Source organism: Larimichthys crocea, chromosome XXIV, assembly GCF_000972845.2.
Source record: "Larimichthys crocea isolate SSNF chromosome XXIV, L_crocea_2.0, whole genome shotgun sequence".
Taxonomy (NCBI): Eukaryota; Metazoa; Chordata; class Actinopteri; family Sciaenidae; genus Larimichthys; species Larimichthys crocea.
The window spans coordinates 19,260,296-19,276,364 of NC_040034.1; the positions used below are offsets into that span (position 1 = coordinate 19,260,296).

Here is a 16,069-nt window from a genome sequence, read left to right on the forward strand (position 1 = left end):
TTCTCTCATCATCATAAAATTGTACCTTTCTGTGAATTTCAGAAGCTTCATCCCCAAAACCGTACCACCCTTGACTGCTGTCCCAGCTTGGCATGAAGAGTCCTTGGATAGGAGGGTGACTCCTTCGTCTGAGTGGAGGTACACGATGAACGACAGGCTTCATAGTGATACAAGAATCACTTTGCATGATCTAGGAAATTATTTTTGACATAGTTGTAATGGTCTCATGACAACAAATGTGAAAACCACATCACACACGACAGTATAATGTAATGTTACCACATAAAGATGAGTAGTTTCTTTAACTTTGGTAATTAGGCTCGCTTTAATCTAAGAATCATGTGTACACTATGTGCAAATGCAAATATAGTACTGTATTCAACATGTTTGCAGTAGCTCTTAAGTCCATACGTTACAGCCTAGACCTGTGGATTTTACAGCTGCGCTGTGTTTTCTCTCCTCTTATGAATGTGGCCATAAATTTTTATTTCTTTGTGAAGTAATGTCTCCAAACTCTATTAACAAATCAAAGACCTGGGGTCTCGCTTGAACGCTGCTGTTAAAACTACCTTTTTACAACCACAGTAAAACACTTGATGCATAATATATATATATATACATATACATATATATATTTATATATATGCTTTTGACCATCTCCAGCAACCAGCTGCAGTACAGAGATACTATTGTTTCATACAGAGGCTTCATGACATGAGGAACTGTTTCCTTTTAAGCTTTTTGGAACAAGAACTGTTAAAACATTTTACAGCCGTGGTGTTCAGACTGGTAAGGTCAGCCCTGCCCTCCCCCAACATACACACAAAGTAAATGATTTGCCATAAGGTACAGAAACTATGGAGAATTTACGATGATATTATCATACTGCATTGAATTTATGTCCGTTTCAGGGCCCTGTCCCCCACCAAGCTTTCATCCTCTTCTATTCCCCTGACTGGAGACCAACAGACTGATGCGGACATCCTGGCCTTTGTCAGAGCCAGGCAAAACCTCCTCACCAGGACAGGTAGAACACACACACACACACAATACAAGAAATATTACACACCTTAGGCTTTCACACAATATGCATTTTGTATTCAACGCTGCCCTCTGGTGGTGTGATGTACAGCAAAGTTTGAGTTTTTTTAGAGTTGTATTTCATGTGTATATACCATGCACTGTATGTTTCATATTATTATAATATACACTTGATAAGCTAAAAAAATGATTTGTGAGAATTGTTTTGGACAAGATTCAGGTCATCCTATTCCAGCAGTGATGTTTTTTGTTTTGTTGTTTTTACACAAACAAGTCTCACTAAACACTCTGACCTCCTTAGCAGCTCCACAACCAACTTATCTTTTTCTCTCTGTTACACACGCACACTCACACACACACACACACACACACACACACACACACACACACTCCTTTCCTTTGACCCTTGTGTAGCTGCTTACTTTGGCAGACAGTAAGGGAACTTGGCTGTCCTGTGGTTTGCTAGAATGGCTGAGGTTATGTGACCAGACAGAACGATGGCCAAATGAGCCAGCAGACAGAAAAACAGTCATTTCTTTCTTTCTTTCTTTCTTTCTTTCTTTCTTTCTTTCTTTCTCGATTGCTTTGAAAGGAAAGCCCCTCTTGTTGGTTGTTTGGTAACCCCTGTGTGGTGCTATCCTACCTATCAAAACAGCTTTTGAGCCAGTAGTGCATTCTGGGAAGTGTAGGGAATATGTCATAAAGAAAGAGACAGCACCGTTTCATTATACTTTTCTTTCAGCTCTGTGTAGGGGTCACCATAGTGGACCATCTGTTCTAAGATCCGACAATCTGCATATTTAATTTGGCACAGACTTTTTATGCAGGATGCCTCTCTTGACACAACCAGGAGCAAAAATTAGTAATGCACTGGCTTGTGGAAGCAAACGGGGTTGGTGTCTTACCCAAGTGCACTAAATATGTGGATTTTTAAAGAGTGTTTCTCTGAAAATAGACTCTCTGTCTTACAAACTAAAGTCTATTTTCAGAGAGTGGGCACAGTCTTTTCATGTTTCTTTTTGGCAAAACTTATTTCCCAAGAACTTTCAACTGGATATCTAATCTGTCTTGTGTTATTTTATGTATTTTAGGTCCACCTCAGTAACAACGCAATGTTCTGATGAATCATGTAAGAACTGCTTGTACAGCCTCCACATGTGTCAGGTGATACAACAATCTTACAAACTTGTATTGGACATTATAGATTGTTGATGGACTGACAATGAAGATGTGTGAAGACAGTTATCTCAGCTGGGACCAAATCATACTAGATTTGTAATTTTTTTAAAAAGAAGACCTCTCTACAGAACACATGCCGCACATCCTGCCTTTTACACGCATACACACACTTGTTGACCTCCTGGAGATTGTGCCAGTGATATAATGGACAGCAGCATAAATCACAACCCACGCTGGCTATTTGATCTGAACAAATGTTGTCTCAAGATATCAGAGGAAGGAGCAGACAATAGGAAAACAGTTGGCTCCAATATGTGTTTGACTTGACTGTGTCATGACTTTTTAAATAGTCACAGGAAGTGTCGTCACGAGCAGTGACAAATGCTTTTCTTATTTATGTCTAGTTTAATTTTATTCTCAGTGTAACACTTTGTGTAAAATGTTGTAAATACATGTGCAGTAGTTTGACAGACCCTCTCCTAATATTCTGTAAAATAGTGTAATAAAGCTGCATAATGACAAAATGTCAACAACCAGAGGAACTGCAAGATTCCATAACGTGTATTATTGTATTACTGTTGTTAGCTGCCACTACACTACACATAGTATCCGTTTTTGGGCACCCTATCTGCCTGATCTGTATCCTGTGGAAAGCTGTTGCCATGTGTGTGATCTGTGAACATCCTAATTTATGAAATAATAAACATTAAATCTTTTTTTATATAGTTCTTCCTTTCCAGTTAGTCTTTTGCAAATGGCAGTTGTAGGATAGACGGGTACTGTGGATAATTTTCTTCTGGATTTCACGCTTCACAAACTTCAACCATAAAGGGTATAGAATGACGCAGACTACTGGCTGCATCGTCAGTGATACAAGGACAGCTGGCCATTAGCAGTCAAATTTATTCCACCTTACACCACCATCCTGGAAATTCACTCATAGTTACATCCCAAGGGTGTAAGTATTGTACAGTGTCTGAGATGTTATTAACAAATTAAAAAAGGGAATCAATTATTGTGCCACAGTTTTACTAGTGGATCATCTCATCGGATCCGCACTAACTGCTTTCCAGGAAATGATGAGTTGGAGACAGCATGCACTGAGCAGAAGGCAGGGAAACATCCTCAACAGGCCACCAGCCTCTGCAGCGCTCCCTTAAGATGCAGCATTTGAAATTCAAATACGGTTACATGAATTTCTTTGCATGCTGTATTGATTATCTAGCATTGAACTGAATGATCATTTACATTTTACAGTCAATTCTTGTAACATTTAACGTGATAATCCAGTGCAGATAGTCAGAGATCAGTCAAGTGAAGAGATATTGAACATTAGCATTGAGCTGCTTAATTCACAATCTAGTTTATGAGTGACCTACAAGCATCAAGTGCAGAAATTTTCTCTTTGTGTCTTTCTAAATCCTAATACTTCTGCACAGTTATCTGTAGGTGACCTGAATGAATAACACACAGTTCTGTACTAAATACTATTTCTCTACATGAAAACAAATTCCCTCCCATCAGGCAGCAGATCTGTTTTATCCCACCGTCCCACTCCTCCTGCTGTTCACTGTATCAGCCGTTGACGGCTGGTAATCTAAATCGACCCGGTCACCCAGTCACCTCAGAGCCATGACTACACGCCTACCCAAACAGAACACAACCTGTGAACATTGGAACAACCTGTTTGCATGGGTTTGCGTTGATTTGTTTGAGATATGACAAGCAGCTTCAAAATTTGCATCCAGGCAGAGTTGTCTTGGAGAAAGTCTTCTTCGGTCAAGTCATGTTATCTGTTATTTGTCTCACGTTAGGGACTTTCTTCATGACATGAGTGTATTTAAAACTACTTTTAATTGACAAAATTGATACAGACACTAGACACAAATTACATAGAAATTACAGTTCTGCCTCAGACTAAATAGCAGTGGTAGATAACTAAGTGCATAACTCTATATTTAAAGGTGACATATGTAAGGTTCTGAAGCATGTTAGTTGTAGCTATTAATCACATTTTTTATTGTCAGTTTGTGAACCGGTTACATCACTTTAAAAAAAAGAGACCTTCCGTGACTTTCTCTGTTGCCTTTAACAGCCTGTGGACTGATTTATATGTGAAGCAAAAATCCAAAGAACATGCCCTTAATGCGTATCCAACTGCCTTTTTTCTTTAGGAATTTTCTGTTCCAGCATGCCACGTATGGGGGGTCCACAGGGTCATGTCTTGAGGCCACTGTAGGGATACGGTTAAATCTTAGATTGTTATGAGGATACATTTCTTCTCCTTATTTGTGTTAAGCAAAGCGTTACTATGGTAACCAAGTCATAGGATAGGGCTGTCTCACTCCCTCGAAGCAACCACAACAAAAATAACGAGGAAGCCTCTAGTCAGATAGCAATGTCAGTCAGTCACTAAGGGAAGACATATTTCCTTGTGTGTAGATTATCAGCCAATTGGCAAACACCTTATCCTGTAGATGCATTGGGTATTTGTGGCACTATCCTGAGGGCTTGTAGACGAGCCAGAGAGGATAGCTTCAACATCAAGTGTATTGATAAATCTTCCATTATACCTGATCAAGCTTCAGTAAACATTTCAGCATAGGCCACCATGGACTCCTGTGTACTTTCTCTGCACAGACTAGACTGACCATTGTTGAATAAAATTCCCAGCAGTGTTAACAGTGTGCAACACAAATCCAACACAAGTCCAAAATGAAAGCTGAAATTAATATATACTGTATATATAGCTGACTAATGTTAACTTGTTTGCTAATATTGTATACTATCAAGAGAAATGGTGTTGTAAGGCAGGGGCCAACTAGCTAATGGTAGCCCGAGCTATACTGGGATGGCCAGTTAAAGTCTTCTGACATGCATTTCTTGCTTTAAATTCAACAAAATTTAAAGCTGCCAGAAACCCAAAAAATTTTTTGCATCAGCATCATAAAGTCATAATCACTCAAAATATTATAGAACATTTCTAGATTGCAAAAAACATGATTTTCACCATTTGTACAAACCAATACAACTATAACATTTTGAATAATATAATACCTAATGTTTACAGGTATAGTGATTTTATACCTACTTGTATTTGTATTTCATTGATAACAGTATTTTCAATGTGATTTTTCAGCTTGTTTCTACATAATATACAACATGTTGCTAAAAATAAAAACATGTTCGATATATTCATGAATAGACAGGACTCCTGACAATGTGTTTAATAATTATTAACTATATTAGTAACACGCATCACATTATGTTGCATGATATGTAGCAATCATAGAGAGCTTGGAAAGTTCTTTTCAGGCAGGCAAGCAGTGACTTTGGGACACCAACCTACCAGAGCAGGACTGAACATTTCTATGATAATTATAGCTGTAGTTGTTGACATCTACTCTCAAGTCGATGCTTTCCTTACATCCTTAGGCATTTTTAACATGCTAGCTTTATAAAGAACATAACCATAGAGCTCCATTAGGATCTCTCATGAGACTTCTTTCAACCCTTTGGTTTATGGCCCACGATCAAGTAGTCCTCTCTAAACCGCTCCAAAATGTCATCTCCTTCCCCTCTATCTGACCATAAACATGCCTGACTCCTGAATGGGGGGGAAATGTCTGATGATTGCTCTAGCAGTCTTCTATGGGTTAGAAAAGTCAAGCTTTTAGCCTCAGGAGATGTGTCCATACTTAATTAATGTGGATTTATCTTTCTTGACGTGACTCAAGTTGGGGCACCAATCATTATTATTTCAACAGCAATTTATGCAAAGCACGTCAATTAAGGAATCCAGTAGCTTGTGGTAGAAATATATTTTCTTGTTAAATTAGTCCACCACAACGCAGAATCCTTTTGAAAGGCTCTGGCATCAGCACTCCAACAACCAACAGCAGGTAAAATATTAACTTTTGTTCTGCTGACAAGATGCTGCCACCGCTTCCTTATTAGTGGAAACAGTTGAAAGTGTATGTGTGTCCAGATGTCGCTCTAATGGAGAAGGAGGAGTTTGATCGTTACCAAAGAAACCCATAAATCAACATCTACTGTATAGTAGTCTGACCAATCAGAATAAGAGCATAGAGTGGAGATGTTTTATCTTTGGATGATTATCCAGATGGAGATAAGTTGCAGCTTTACCTAACATCAACCTTTCTTCGTGTTGCTGTGATTTAAAACAGTTTTTTATTTACTTTATGGAGAGAAATGCCACAGCCTGCAGTGATGGACACAGTTTTTGAGGAACTACTCATGAGATCTGCGTATTTCACCGAGACTTTGATTGTTTGTCCTTTCTGAAGCAATTAACCTCTTTTCCGAGTTCAAACATCAGTGTGTCCATTCTGGTGCTGGAAGAGGTTGATGGCGAGGTTCCAGTTGGTCCCAGTCAAAGTGAGCTGGACAGTACTTTTGACTCTGGCCCACTTTACATACCTGCTGGTTGGGGCCACCATCTTCCAGATACTGGAACGTGAGGCTGAGAGCAACAACCGAAACCACTTCCAACTGGAGAAGTTGAATTTCTTGGCTAATTATACTTGCCTGGACGGACCAGCCTTGGAGAAATTTGTTCAGGTTTCCCTTTAATTTCTTCACATTTATTTAAGAAGTCCATGTTTCATGAGTGCAATGGAGAGTTCCTGAAATGTAGCAGGAGAAGAGGCTCAGTTTACAATGCATGACTAATCTGGATTTTATCAAATCAGACTGAATTTGTCAACTTCTTGTCATATTCAAAAGGGTAAGATGCCTGTCTATCAGTAAAAGTAATGATGATACAAGTATGTGCAAATATAAAAAAGAGAAATTAGATCAATTTTATGACAAGGTAAAGTACATAGCAATAAATGGTATGACAGTAACCTGACCTGATAAATCAATAAGTGTGTCATGTATGATCGATGGAGTTTTATAGCATTAGTGAGGTGACTAGGTCAATTTCTTTTTTTAAATGTCCGAATGTAAAAGTAGCTGAGTGGGACGTCATTCTAGGATCTTTTGTGTGTTTGCAGGTGATTTTGGATGCCTGGGAAAACGGGGTGAATCCCTCAGGCAACTCAACAAACCCCAGTAACTGGGATTTCTGTAGCTCCTTCTTTTTTGCTGGCACAGTAGTCACAACTATAGGTGAGCATGTCTGGATATTTTTGTTTCTAATTTAATGATTTGTAGATTTGATCATCACAAATGTTTATCTTGTTCACAGGCTACGGAAACCTCTCCCCCAGCACTGTGTCCGGTCAGGTTTTTTGTGTGTTTTACGCACTGTGCGGGATCCCACTGAACCTGGCCTTCCTCAAACAGCTCGGGAAGTGTCTCACCATCCACCTCGGTCGACTGAAGAAGGGAATGGTCTCAGTTGTTCCACACAAGGTACTAATGGATTACCGACAGAAATGATTATATGCACCAAAGCACCAGAGATATGGTAGATTTATGGTCATTTCCTTTTACACCCTTTACTGTAGTAATCAAACAAGAAAAGAGAATTCCCAACTGATGCCTATGAATCTCACCTAAACTTAGTTTTGCTGTGTTTGTTTTTTTAGCAAACAGTTGAGGCTCTGGCAGTGAGCTTGTTCTTCATCACCGGCAGCCTGCTGTTTTTGGTCATCCCTCCTCTGCTGTTCAGTTACGTGGAAGGCTGGACATTTGGCGAGGGCTTCTATTTCGCCTTCATTACCCTCAGCACCATTGGTTTTGGAGATTACGTGGTGGGTGAGTAAAGAGAGCAAAGTACTAATGTGGTGCAAAGACCACAGCAGTCTCCTGGGTTAGATGAAGCGGTGCAGTGTCTAAGATATATGATGATAATAATACATTAATTAGTGTAGGATCACCTGAAAATAAGATCTGTTATGTTTTTGTTACATTAGAATGAGCCTCTCATATTAAAGATGCCATGTTTCTATGGTGGCCTAGAAGGGACAAATCAAACACTGGCTCTAGATAGAGTATTTCGGGATTGCACATGTTTTGCTGCCACCGTAGTTACTCTTCCTGCTCGCAACAGGAGGGTAAGTGGAGGAGGTTGCAATCCGCAACCACACCGCTAGGTGCCACTAAATCCTACACACTAATCCTTTAATGATTTGAGACAATTACTGTGCTTTAATTTTAAATGTATGAAGCAGGGAAATAAGAACAAGCATACACAGTGAGTCAATGTTTGTGTCTCAGATAAACTAGCATGTTCTAACAAGGCGATGTCACTGCTTATAGGGACTGACCCAGGCAAGGAGTACATCTCTCTCTACCGCAGCCTGGCAGGCATCTGGATCATCTTTGCCCTGGCTTGGCTTGCTCTTATCCTCAACATGGGAGCCAGAATAATGGAGCACCTGATTGGCCTGACTCATCCAGGCTTCAAGAACCAAGAGGTAGAAGAGGAAACATCGTCCAGTAAATTAGAAGACACGTCAAAGATCTGACATCTGGACTATTGACCTGTAACATTCACTATGTAGAATATATTCAGAAAAATGTTTTGTAACATTCCTTCTCTAAATCCTTTAATTTATAATAATGTCTCATCTTGTCCAGGAGTGGTTTAATATGTTATCAACAGGCTGGAAAGATATTGCAGGTTCTTGTTTGACAATTCTACCTCAGTTCAGCCAGAGAGTCTATATTTATCAAACTTCTAAGAATTACTCTCATTTGGCTACAATGGAAACAAAAAGAAAACCAAACTGCAGCAGTAACTGTGCTGCTGGTAGACAATCGGACAATATTCAGTCCATATTAAACATACAAAATTAAGAATGCAGTACCACAATTTCATACGCAGAGAAAGAAATCCAATGCCAGCTTTATTTGTGCTGACACCTCATCCAAATGTTCACATCACGTTTAATAGCACACTAATGTTACCTGCTAAATATTTTATATAGCTTCAAAAAAATATTTGATACATTTCTTTAATTCCCTTGCTTTTAAGTCTGCGTCCAGAAGTAAAAGTGAAAGATGGTTACTTTTATCTTCAACTTCAGTCCAAAATTCTACTTTGAGCACTTTATAGTCTCAATAAGAAAACATGTTTAACCATGTATTGCCTCAGGTAGGAATCCTGTAATGTTTTTCCATCCTCAGACAACATGTAGAACTAAATAACTGTTGAACTGTGTGTTTTATGTGCTTTTTATTGTATGTTATTGCTCTACATTAGTGTAGTAGTAGTAGTAGTAGTTGTTGTTGTGTGTGTGCGTGTGTGTGCGATCGCGTGATCGTGTGAGTCCACATCTGCCTTTGTGTACTGATGGTAACCTCTGGTGAATTGAGCACGGAGGGCTATCTTAAACAAACCCATTAGTCAAGATGGTGATGGGACGTGACCTGACGCAGCAGTCAGGACTGATCCAAAACAGGCAGCTGGAAGAACACAGGAGAAGAGCTCATGTTTTTGTTTTGAAAAAACTGTCACTTTCTGTCTTTAATGCTGGTCAGTATGAGAACTGTTGTCCTGAGGAAAGAAATACAAACTGATATGTACTGTACTGAAATGATTTAACTGTAGGTGGTCTTGATTGATGACATGACCTCATAAACCATGGACAGAAACTTCAAATATCTGACATTCCCTGTAGTCATCACCTACAGCCCAACCTCTGCCAGTGTCATATTGTTCCACTAGATTTGCATGACAGACCATTGGAGTGATTAAAACAGTAGTGCAGGTGGAGGTTAATTTGCATGCATGCAATGCATGGAAAGCTGAGGAGCAGCGAAGGTAAATCAACACACTTTTGCTGTGCCCAGCTGCAGAGGTTGAGACGCTAAACTTGCCTGGATCCAAAGATTTTACCAGGTAGCCAAGATGGAAATAAAGGAAATGTTGAACTTGGCACGGGTGCCCTCCATCCTCATGCTTGGGGTGGTTTACGTGGCCTATGTGCTGATCGGCGGGGTGGTTTTCTGGAAGTTGGAGGGAGATCTCGGACAGAAGGACATCAGTCTTTTACTCTTAAGCAAACAGAAGCTGCTTGCGACGTACACCTGTTTGAACCAAGAAGGCCTGGAGTCGGTGGCTCAGGTGAGGCACAGACACATGGAGCATTAAAAGAAGCAGGTTCATAAAATAAAAAAAGACACGGAAAATGCTTTAAAAGACGCAGCACCATTACAGATATCAGTGTATTGCACTCATTTTCTTAGTTAATATCTGCTATGATCTTAAAATTAACAGTTTAATACGGGTCAAACTATGGGTTCTAGAGAGACTACTGAATTTACATGTGAGCCACAGCCCTACTCCTCTTCCACACATGCTTAACAGCAGCATCAGTGAACAGTTTAAAGGTTCAGTAGGTTCAATACGACTTTTACCGAGATAAAAAGAGATTTAGACACATATTAAGCAGCGTTTTTATCTTTGCTTCCAATAAATCACTCAAGTTATCAACAACGTGGAATAAAAGTTCAACAGTAGTGGCACCATTACGCAATACAGTTTTGGGCCTTTAAACAAGAACAGTAACCACTTATCTACCACAGATAAGAGTCATAAATAACAGATGGTCATTTGCAGTCACTTTCTGCAGATAAGTGATTATTATTAATGTAAAACAAACAAACAAAAAAAAACATATGTAGGACTTGTACGCCATAAAGTGAAGACTCCTATTTTAAATCCTATCATGCGTATGTGTGGCGACTTTGTTCATGCAAATACCAGCTTCTCATGCACAAACTACTTTGCTCGTCCATCTTGCCCTGACTTGATTTACACAGCAGTTAAATTTAGCAATCTTTTCCTTGGAAAATATTTAAGAGCTTCATTCTCGAGAAAAGGCTGATATGTTTAAAAAAAGGCAGATTGTTGATAATCCTGGCAGGTGATGTGGGCGAGAGTTTAAAAAAAACCTAGATTTGCATTGTGTTAAATCTGAAATACATCACAGCATGAAGATATTACATTTTAATTCACTTCCTGCAGTTTCTTTTTTTTTTTTTTTTTAAATAGGGCAACACCTACAGTAACAATTTTTCTTGAGTTTAGGAAATATTACATCATAACAAGGCCACAAGTCTCACACTGTTATGTATTTCTTTTGGACTCATTTCACACACTGGTGAAGACTTTTATGTAACACACTGTATCAACATATCCACTCAGTCTGACACAGTGCTGAGAAGGGTCTCGCCCACAACTGTACCACATTGTCCTAGAAGGTCATTTTAAATCAGTTCGTACAAGAGTTGCACAACTGCGAGTCATAACGTCTGACCCAAGTCCACGGCACACGCCATCGAGTTTGAGTTATGTTTTTATCTGTTTCAGATTGTTCAAGATGCGTCCAAGGCAGGCTTAAGTTTGAAAGGCAACTACACCACGGACGGCTTCTGGAAGTTCACCAGCTCAGCTGTGTTCGCTGCCACCGTGGTCACAACTATAGGTTAGACAGCATGGGATGAAACCCACGAGAGAGGTTTATGATCATGTGTTGCAACACGTGCTCTTAAAAAGTTTTGATCTTGTGTTGGATTTTACTTATTCAACATATTGACTAATTTTACAGCCCAAAAAATCATACTCCTTTGAGAGCAGTTTTAATTTCATTTAATTTATGGAATGTTTCTGGGCAGTAGGTGGGCTTTTGAATGAATTTGATCCTCTTTATTGTCTATGTGTTTTAGCAAACTTTAGCTGGCAGGCTTTATTATGTCAAATAATTAACCCAGAATGAAGACTCGTGGTGCCTTCTGTACATTTGGCCCGACCATGACCCTCATTTATCTTTGTTTTGTTTGCCTTTATGACAGAAAGCCAATCATCAGCATCTGCAGTGCAAATGAATATATTTCTATAAATCTCAGTCACATTTAACCTGTTCTGTAATTTAGTCCATTCTATAAAGTGAGGCACGTCACTTATTTAGTGCTATTAATGAAACAGCATGATGAGATACTAACACCTTACAGTTTCGCAGGTTATGGGAACATAAGTCCCAGCTCCACTGCTGGCCAGATCTTCTGTGTGTTCTTCGCACTATTTGGTATCCCACTCAACATGGTGGTGCTCAACAGGGTTGGCAAGTACATGCTCGTTATAGAGAGGAACCTCTCTGACTTCCTCAAGGAGAAGACCGGGCGGGTGAGGAGATCTTTAATCACTAATGATTGAGTATGTTGAAGATTTTTCAGAACATGACTGACCTCTCCTTCCCACATCTCATTGCAGAGGTGTACCCGCTTTTTGGTCCACCTGGTGTCTTACCTGTCAGGGGCAGTTCTCTTCTTTATCGTACCCATGATTGTGTTCCAGCAGCATGAGGGCTGGACCTACTCCCAGGCCATTTACTACTGCTTCATCACCCTCAGCACCATCGGCTTTGGAGACTTTGTGGCGGGTACAGTACTGTGAACACCTCCACCTGAGTGGCCATTCAATTCTTTTCAGGTTTGTATCAGCATTTTTACGTTGCTTTGTTCATTGAGTCTTTCCTTTACAGATAGCAATCCAGACAAAAAGTACCCCGAGTGGTACAGCGTGCTCATGGCCTCGTGGATTTTCTTTGGCCTGGCCTGGCTGGCCTTGCTCATAAATCACTCCATCGACATCCTGGAGAGGCTCAACACCCACTTTAAACTGCGATGGTGCAGACAGACGAAGGAAGAGTCTGGCAGTGCAGAGGGGGACACCCCGGACACACAGGTGGAGGAGGAAGATGAGATCAAGAAGGCTCCTGTAACTGAGTAATGTACAAAAAAGATTTCAGTGAGTTGACCTATCCGTAGAGTTATCTGTCTGTAGATCAGGATGTGGGCATATTGTGGAATGTGGCTAAGCTGTGACAGCTGTGTCTGTGTGTGTGTGTGTGTGTGTGTGTGTGTGTGTGTGTGTGTTATAAGACTGTAAATGTTGAGAGTCTGTGATGATTTAATATGTGTCGGTTTTGACCCCTTTCTCTTTCACTGCTGCTCAAATATTGACTCATTTTTGTTGAGTCAGGTTTGTTTGTTTGACAGCAGACAACGCCCACGTAATGTTTGGTCTGTCAGCACTTTGTCTCCCATACTGTAAACAAGTGACTCTTCGCCCCAATTAAACTACCTGGTTAAAAAGAGTCATTCGAGATTAAAGTCTACTGGAGGGTAGTGGGTCAGCGCGTCCGTTGCATCATGTATCTGTCTGCAGGTTCGTGGTCAGCGGAAAACTCTAGTCAGCTCGTCTGTTGCTCTTTGGCCTCTCGGTGTGTTGCCACTGACCACAAACCCAAGTCATTTGCCAACTCATTTTGCAAGTGGCTGAGCGACACAATGACCCGTGCATTTTGAACCACCGGTGATGCATACAGTCAAAACCACAATCAGTTAAAAATACATGCAAATAATGTGATTTTTGTTGCGTAATAGGAGTACCTGAAATTGCCATCATTGAAGACATCATGGCCTTGATTTACCATGACATGTTAAAAATGTACATTCAAAATGCTGAGCTAATGCTAAACACACCAAATACTGGAAGATTTTAATGTAAACATGAAAGAAAGAAAGAAAATCAATGTGATTAGATTACAGAAGATATTTCCCTGTTTGCTTTTAATTTTAAGTAACTAACACTGTTATATCAAATATTAACTGTTACGATCTCCATTATATTTATTCTATTTTTATTTATTTTTACCACATTTGAATTGTTACGGGTTTTTATGCCTTTTTTTCATGTCTTTCGAGCATTTAGTGAAGCTCATCTGTGTTGAAATTAGCTTTGTATCCACTAGGTGGTGTTACTATACCAACACTGGGGAAATAATACATTCAAACCAGAGGCAAAGCAGCCAGTACATACTGTGTATTTGTTCTACATAGTGTTGAAATCATATAAACTACCCACATGGATCACAGTCAATATATTCCTACACTTCAGAAAAGAATATCATGTGTCAGACGGAACAAACTCAAACGTCAAATTTATTGTCCTTTTTGCACCATTAAATAAATAAATGTACAGTCATGATTTCATTATGCGTTTTGTTTTTTGTTCTTTTTTATATTTTTCTCGACAATGATCCACGCTAGGGTAGAACAATATGGGTCACAGCAGCACTCAAAGGCACAAACGCCTCTAGAGGCTCATATATCACAGAGCAAGTCAGGAAATACTGAGGAGGAGTGAATGACAAAGACAGACGGCAAGCAGCAGGCGCGAGAGAATGGAAAATGAGAAGGTTCTGGAGAGATGGATAGTAAGACAAGTCAGAATTAGGTTGGCGAAAAAAAAAGGGAGATATTTGAGGGAAAGTACAAAATTCCAGCAAACAGCGAAGGAAAGAAGTTTGAAGAATTTCTGCTTTTCTTCTCTGTGTGGACAATATGAAGGGGAGATGAGTGAGAGTGACAGGACTGTTGTACAACTGAATGCCACATACCTTTCTGGCCACGGTTCAATGAGGACTGAGTATGTGTGAGAGGACTGGTGCCTCTCACTATCTTCTGTCTAATCGAACACTTGTTTAACATGCATACTGTCCACAGTGAGAGAAGGCACTGAAATTCAGGCTGTGTTTGCTTTTGGCCCCATCGTCATCATCTATCTGTTTCATTTCAAGAAATAAGCACCGGTGCAGACAAACTACAGATATTACTCATCGCAGTATATGCTGGGCTGCTTGAATTTGAGATGTGTCACGAAACTTTCATTAGTAGTGCGGGAAGTGGTCTGACACAACCAGTATGTAGTGTAAGTGTAAGTGAGTGTCATGTTGTGGTAAGTGGGTGCACAAGCAGCCAGACAGTTTTTACATTCAGCCGCATGTAGAAGGAATCATTGACATTTTGTTATTTACACATGATCGTGACCTCTTCATAACATTGACAACATGGTTTTAACTGACTAGAAGATAAGATAAGGCAATATTCTCTTTTATTATGGTGAATAAAAGCAGCGGTGTGAGCAGAACCAACAGTGAACTGATGCAAACTGTAGCTGCTGTTAGCTAATGTTAGCTCAGTTTGTTAGCCAGGCTGCCTGGACTGTGAATTTAGAGCACCAGGGGATTGTTAGTGTTTGTCGTCCAGGCGTATTAATCCACAGCTGGAAACACAATGCACAATATCCTCTTATTTGAGTGACATTTGAGAGAAACTAGAGTGCCCAGCTCTTTTTAAGAAGAGCATTTTTCAAAAATCAGACTTTATGTTTGGCATCTTCTTCTTTTACTGATTTACATATTCTAAAGTAACATACAAGCACAGACATGTTAGAGAAGTCAGAGAGTGACAGACCATTATTTTTTGCGTTCCATTGCAAATAGAAAAACTCTTTGGGTCGTTCCTTATGTATGGAGTGTTTTCTTTAGGTGCTCTTTCATGTGACACAAAGGACGAAGACGTTACTGGATTGAAGATGATCTTCTACATCCTAAATGTGAATCAACAGAATATGAATGTTAAAATATTAAAAGTAACTTTGCAAGTCAGCATTTTTCTTATCTTATATGTGTTTTTTAACAACATGTGGTTTTCCACCCACATACCAAATAACAAGTAACCTATTGCAAAATCTACAGAGCATATTCGAAATATGTGGGTGTGTCTGCTTGTGCATAACTGTGCAGCTGCAAGCTGGACAGCTGCAACCGAGTGCGCTGCAGGAGTTAGTGTCTACAGTAAGAACACCTTGTGCAAAGTAAGAAATGTTTGTCATGTCAATACACAACATGCATAAAATTCAAGGTCAGGTTTTAGATGGATGCAAAAATGATGCTCAGCCCACTAGATCGCACAGACAAATCACTTATGTGACTTCTAATGCATCTAGTCCTGCAGTCACACAGGAAACAACACAAATGCACACACAAACACAACACACACACACAATGCTGTGTGCTCTTTGGCTCAT

General features: G+C 39.8%; 3 protein-coding genes across 5 annotated transcripts in view; all 3 read left to right on the forward strand.

Moving 5' to 3' along the window:
• Positions 1–2,324, forward strand: part of kif6 (kinesin family member 6) — a 58,583-nt gene extending 56,259 nt beyond the window's left edge. For all 3 annotated transcript variants that reach the window (XM_010736414.3, XM_027274542.1, XM_027274543.1), the window contains 3 exons: positions 43–138; positions 912–1,027; positions 2,133–2,324. In XM_010736414.3, coding sequence (XP_010734716.2) covers positions 43–138; positions 912–1,027; positions 2,133–2,146 — 226 coding nt within the window. In that variant the 3' untranslated portion in view covers positions 2,147–2,324. The remainder of the gene's footprint in view (positions 1–42; positions 139–911; positions 1,028–2,132) is intronic.
• Positions 2,325–5,550: 3,226 nt separating this feature from the next.
• LOC109137019 (potassium channel subfamily K member 16-like) lies at positions 5,551–10,124 on the forward strand. Its single transcript, XM_019254089.2, has 5 exons — positions 5,551–6,801; positions 7,239–7,353; positions 7,433–7,599; positions 7,776–7,944; positions 8,449–10,124. The coding sequence occupies exons 1-5, from the start codon at positions 6,589–6,591 to the stop codon at positions 8,655–8,657; spliced, it is 873 nt and encodes a 290-aa protein (XP_019109634.1). The 5' UTR covers positions 5,551–6,588; the 3' UTR covers positions 8,658–10,124.
• Positions 10,125–11,262: 1,138 nt separating this feature from the next.
• On the forward strand, positions 11,263–14,135 carry LOC104923349 (potassium channel subfamily K member 17-like). The gene is made up of 3 exons (XM_027274648.1): positions 11,263–12,319; positions 12,407–12,575; positions 12,678–14,135. The coding sequence occupies exons 1-3, from the start codon at positions 12,113–12,115 to the stop codon at positions 12,923–12,925; spliced, it is 624 nt and encodes a 207-aa protein (XP_027130449.1). The 5' UTR covers positions 11,263–12,112; the 3' UTR covers positions 12,926–14,135.
• The last annotated feature ends 1,934 nt before the right edge of the window (positions 14,136–16,069 follow it).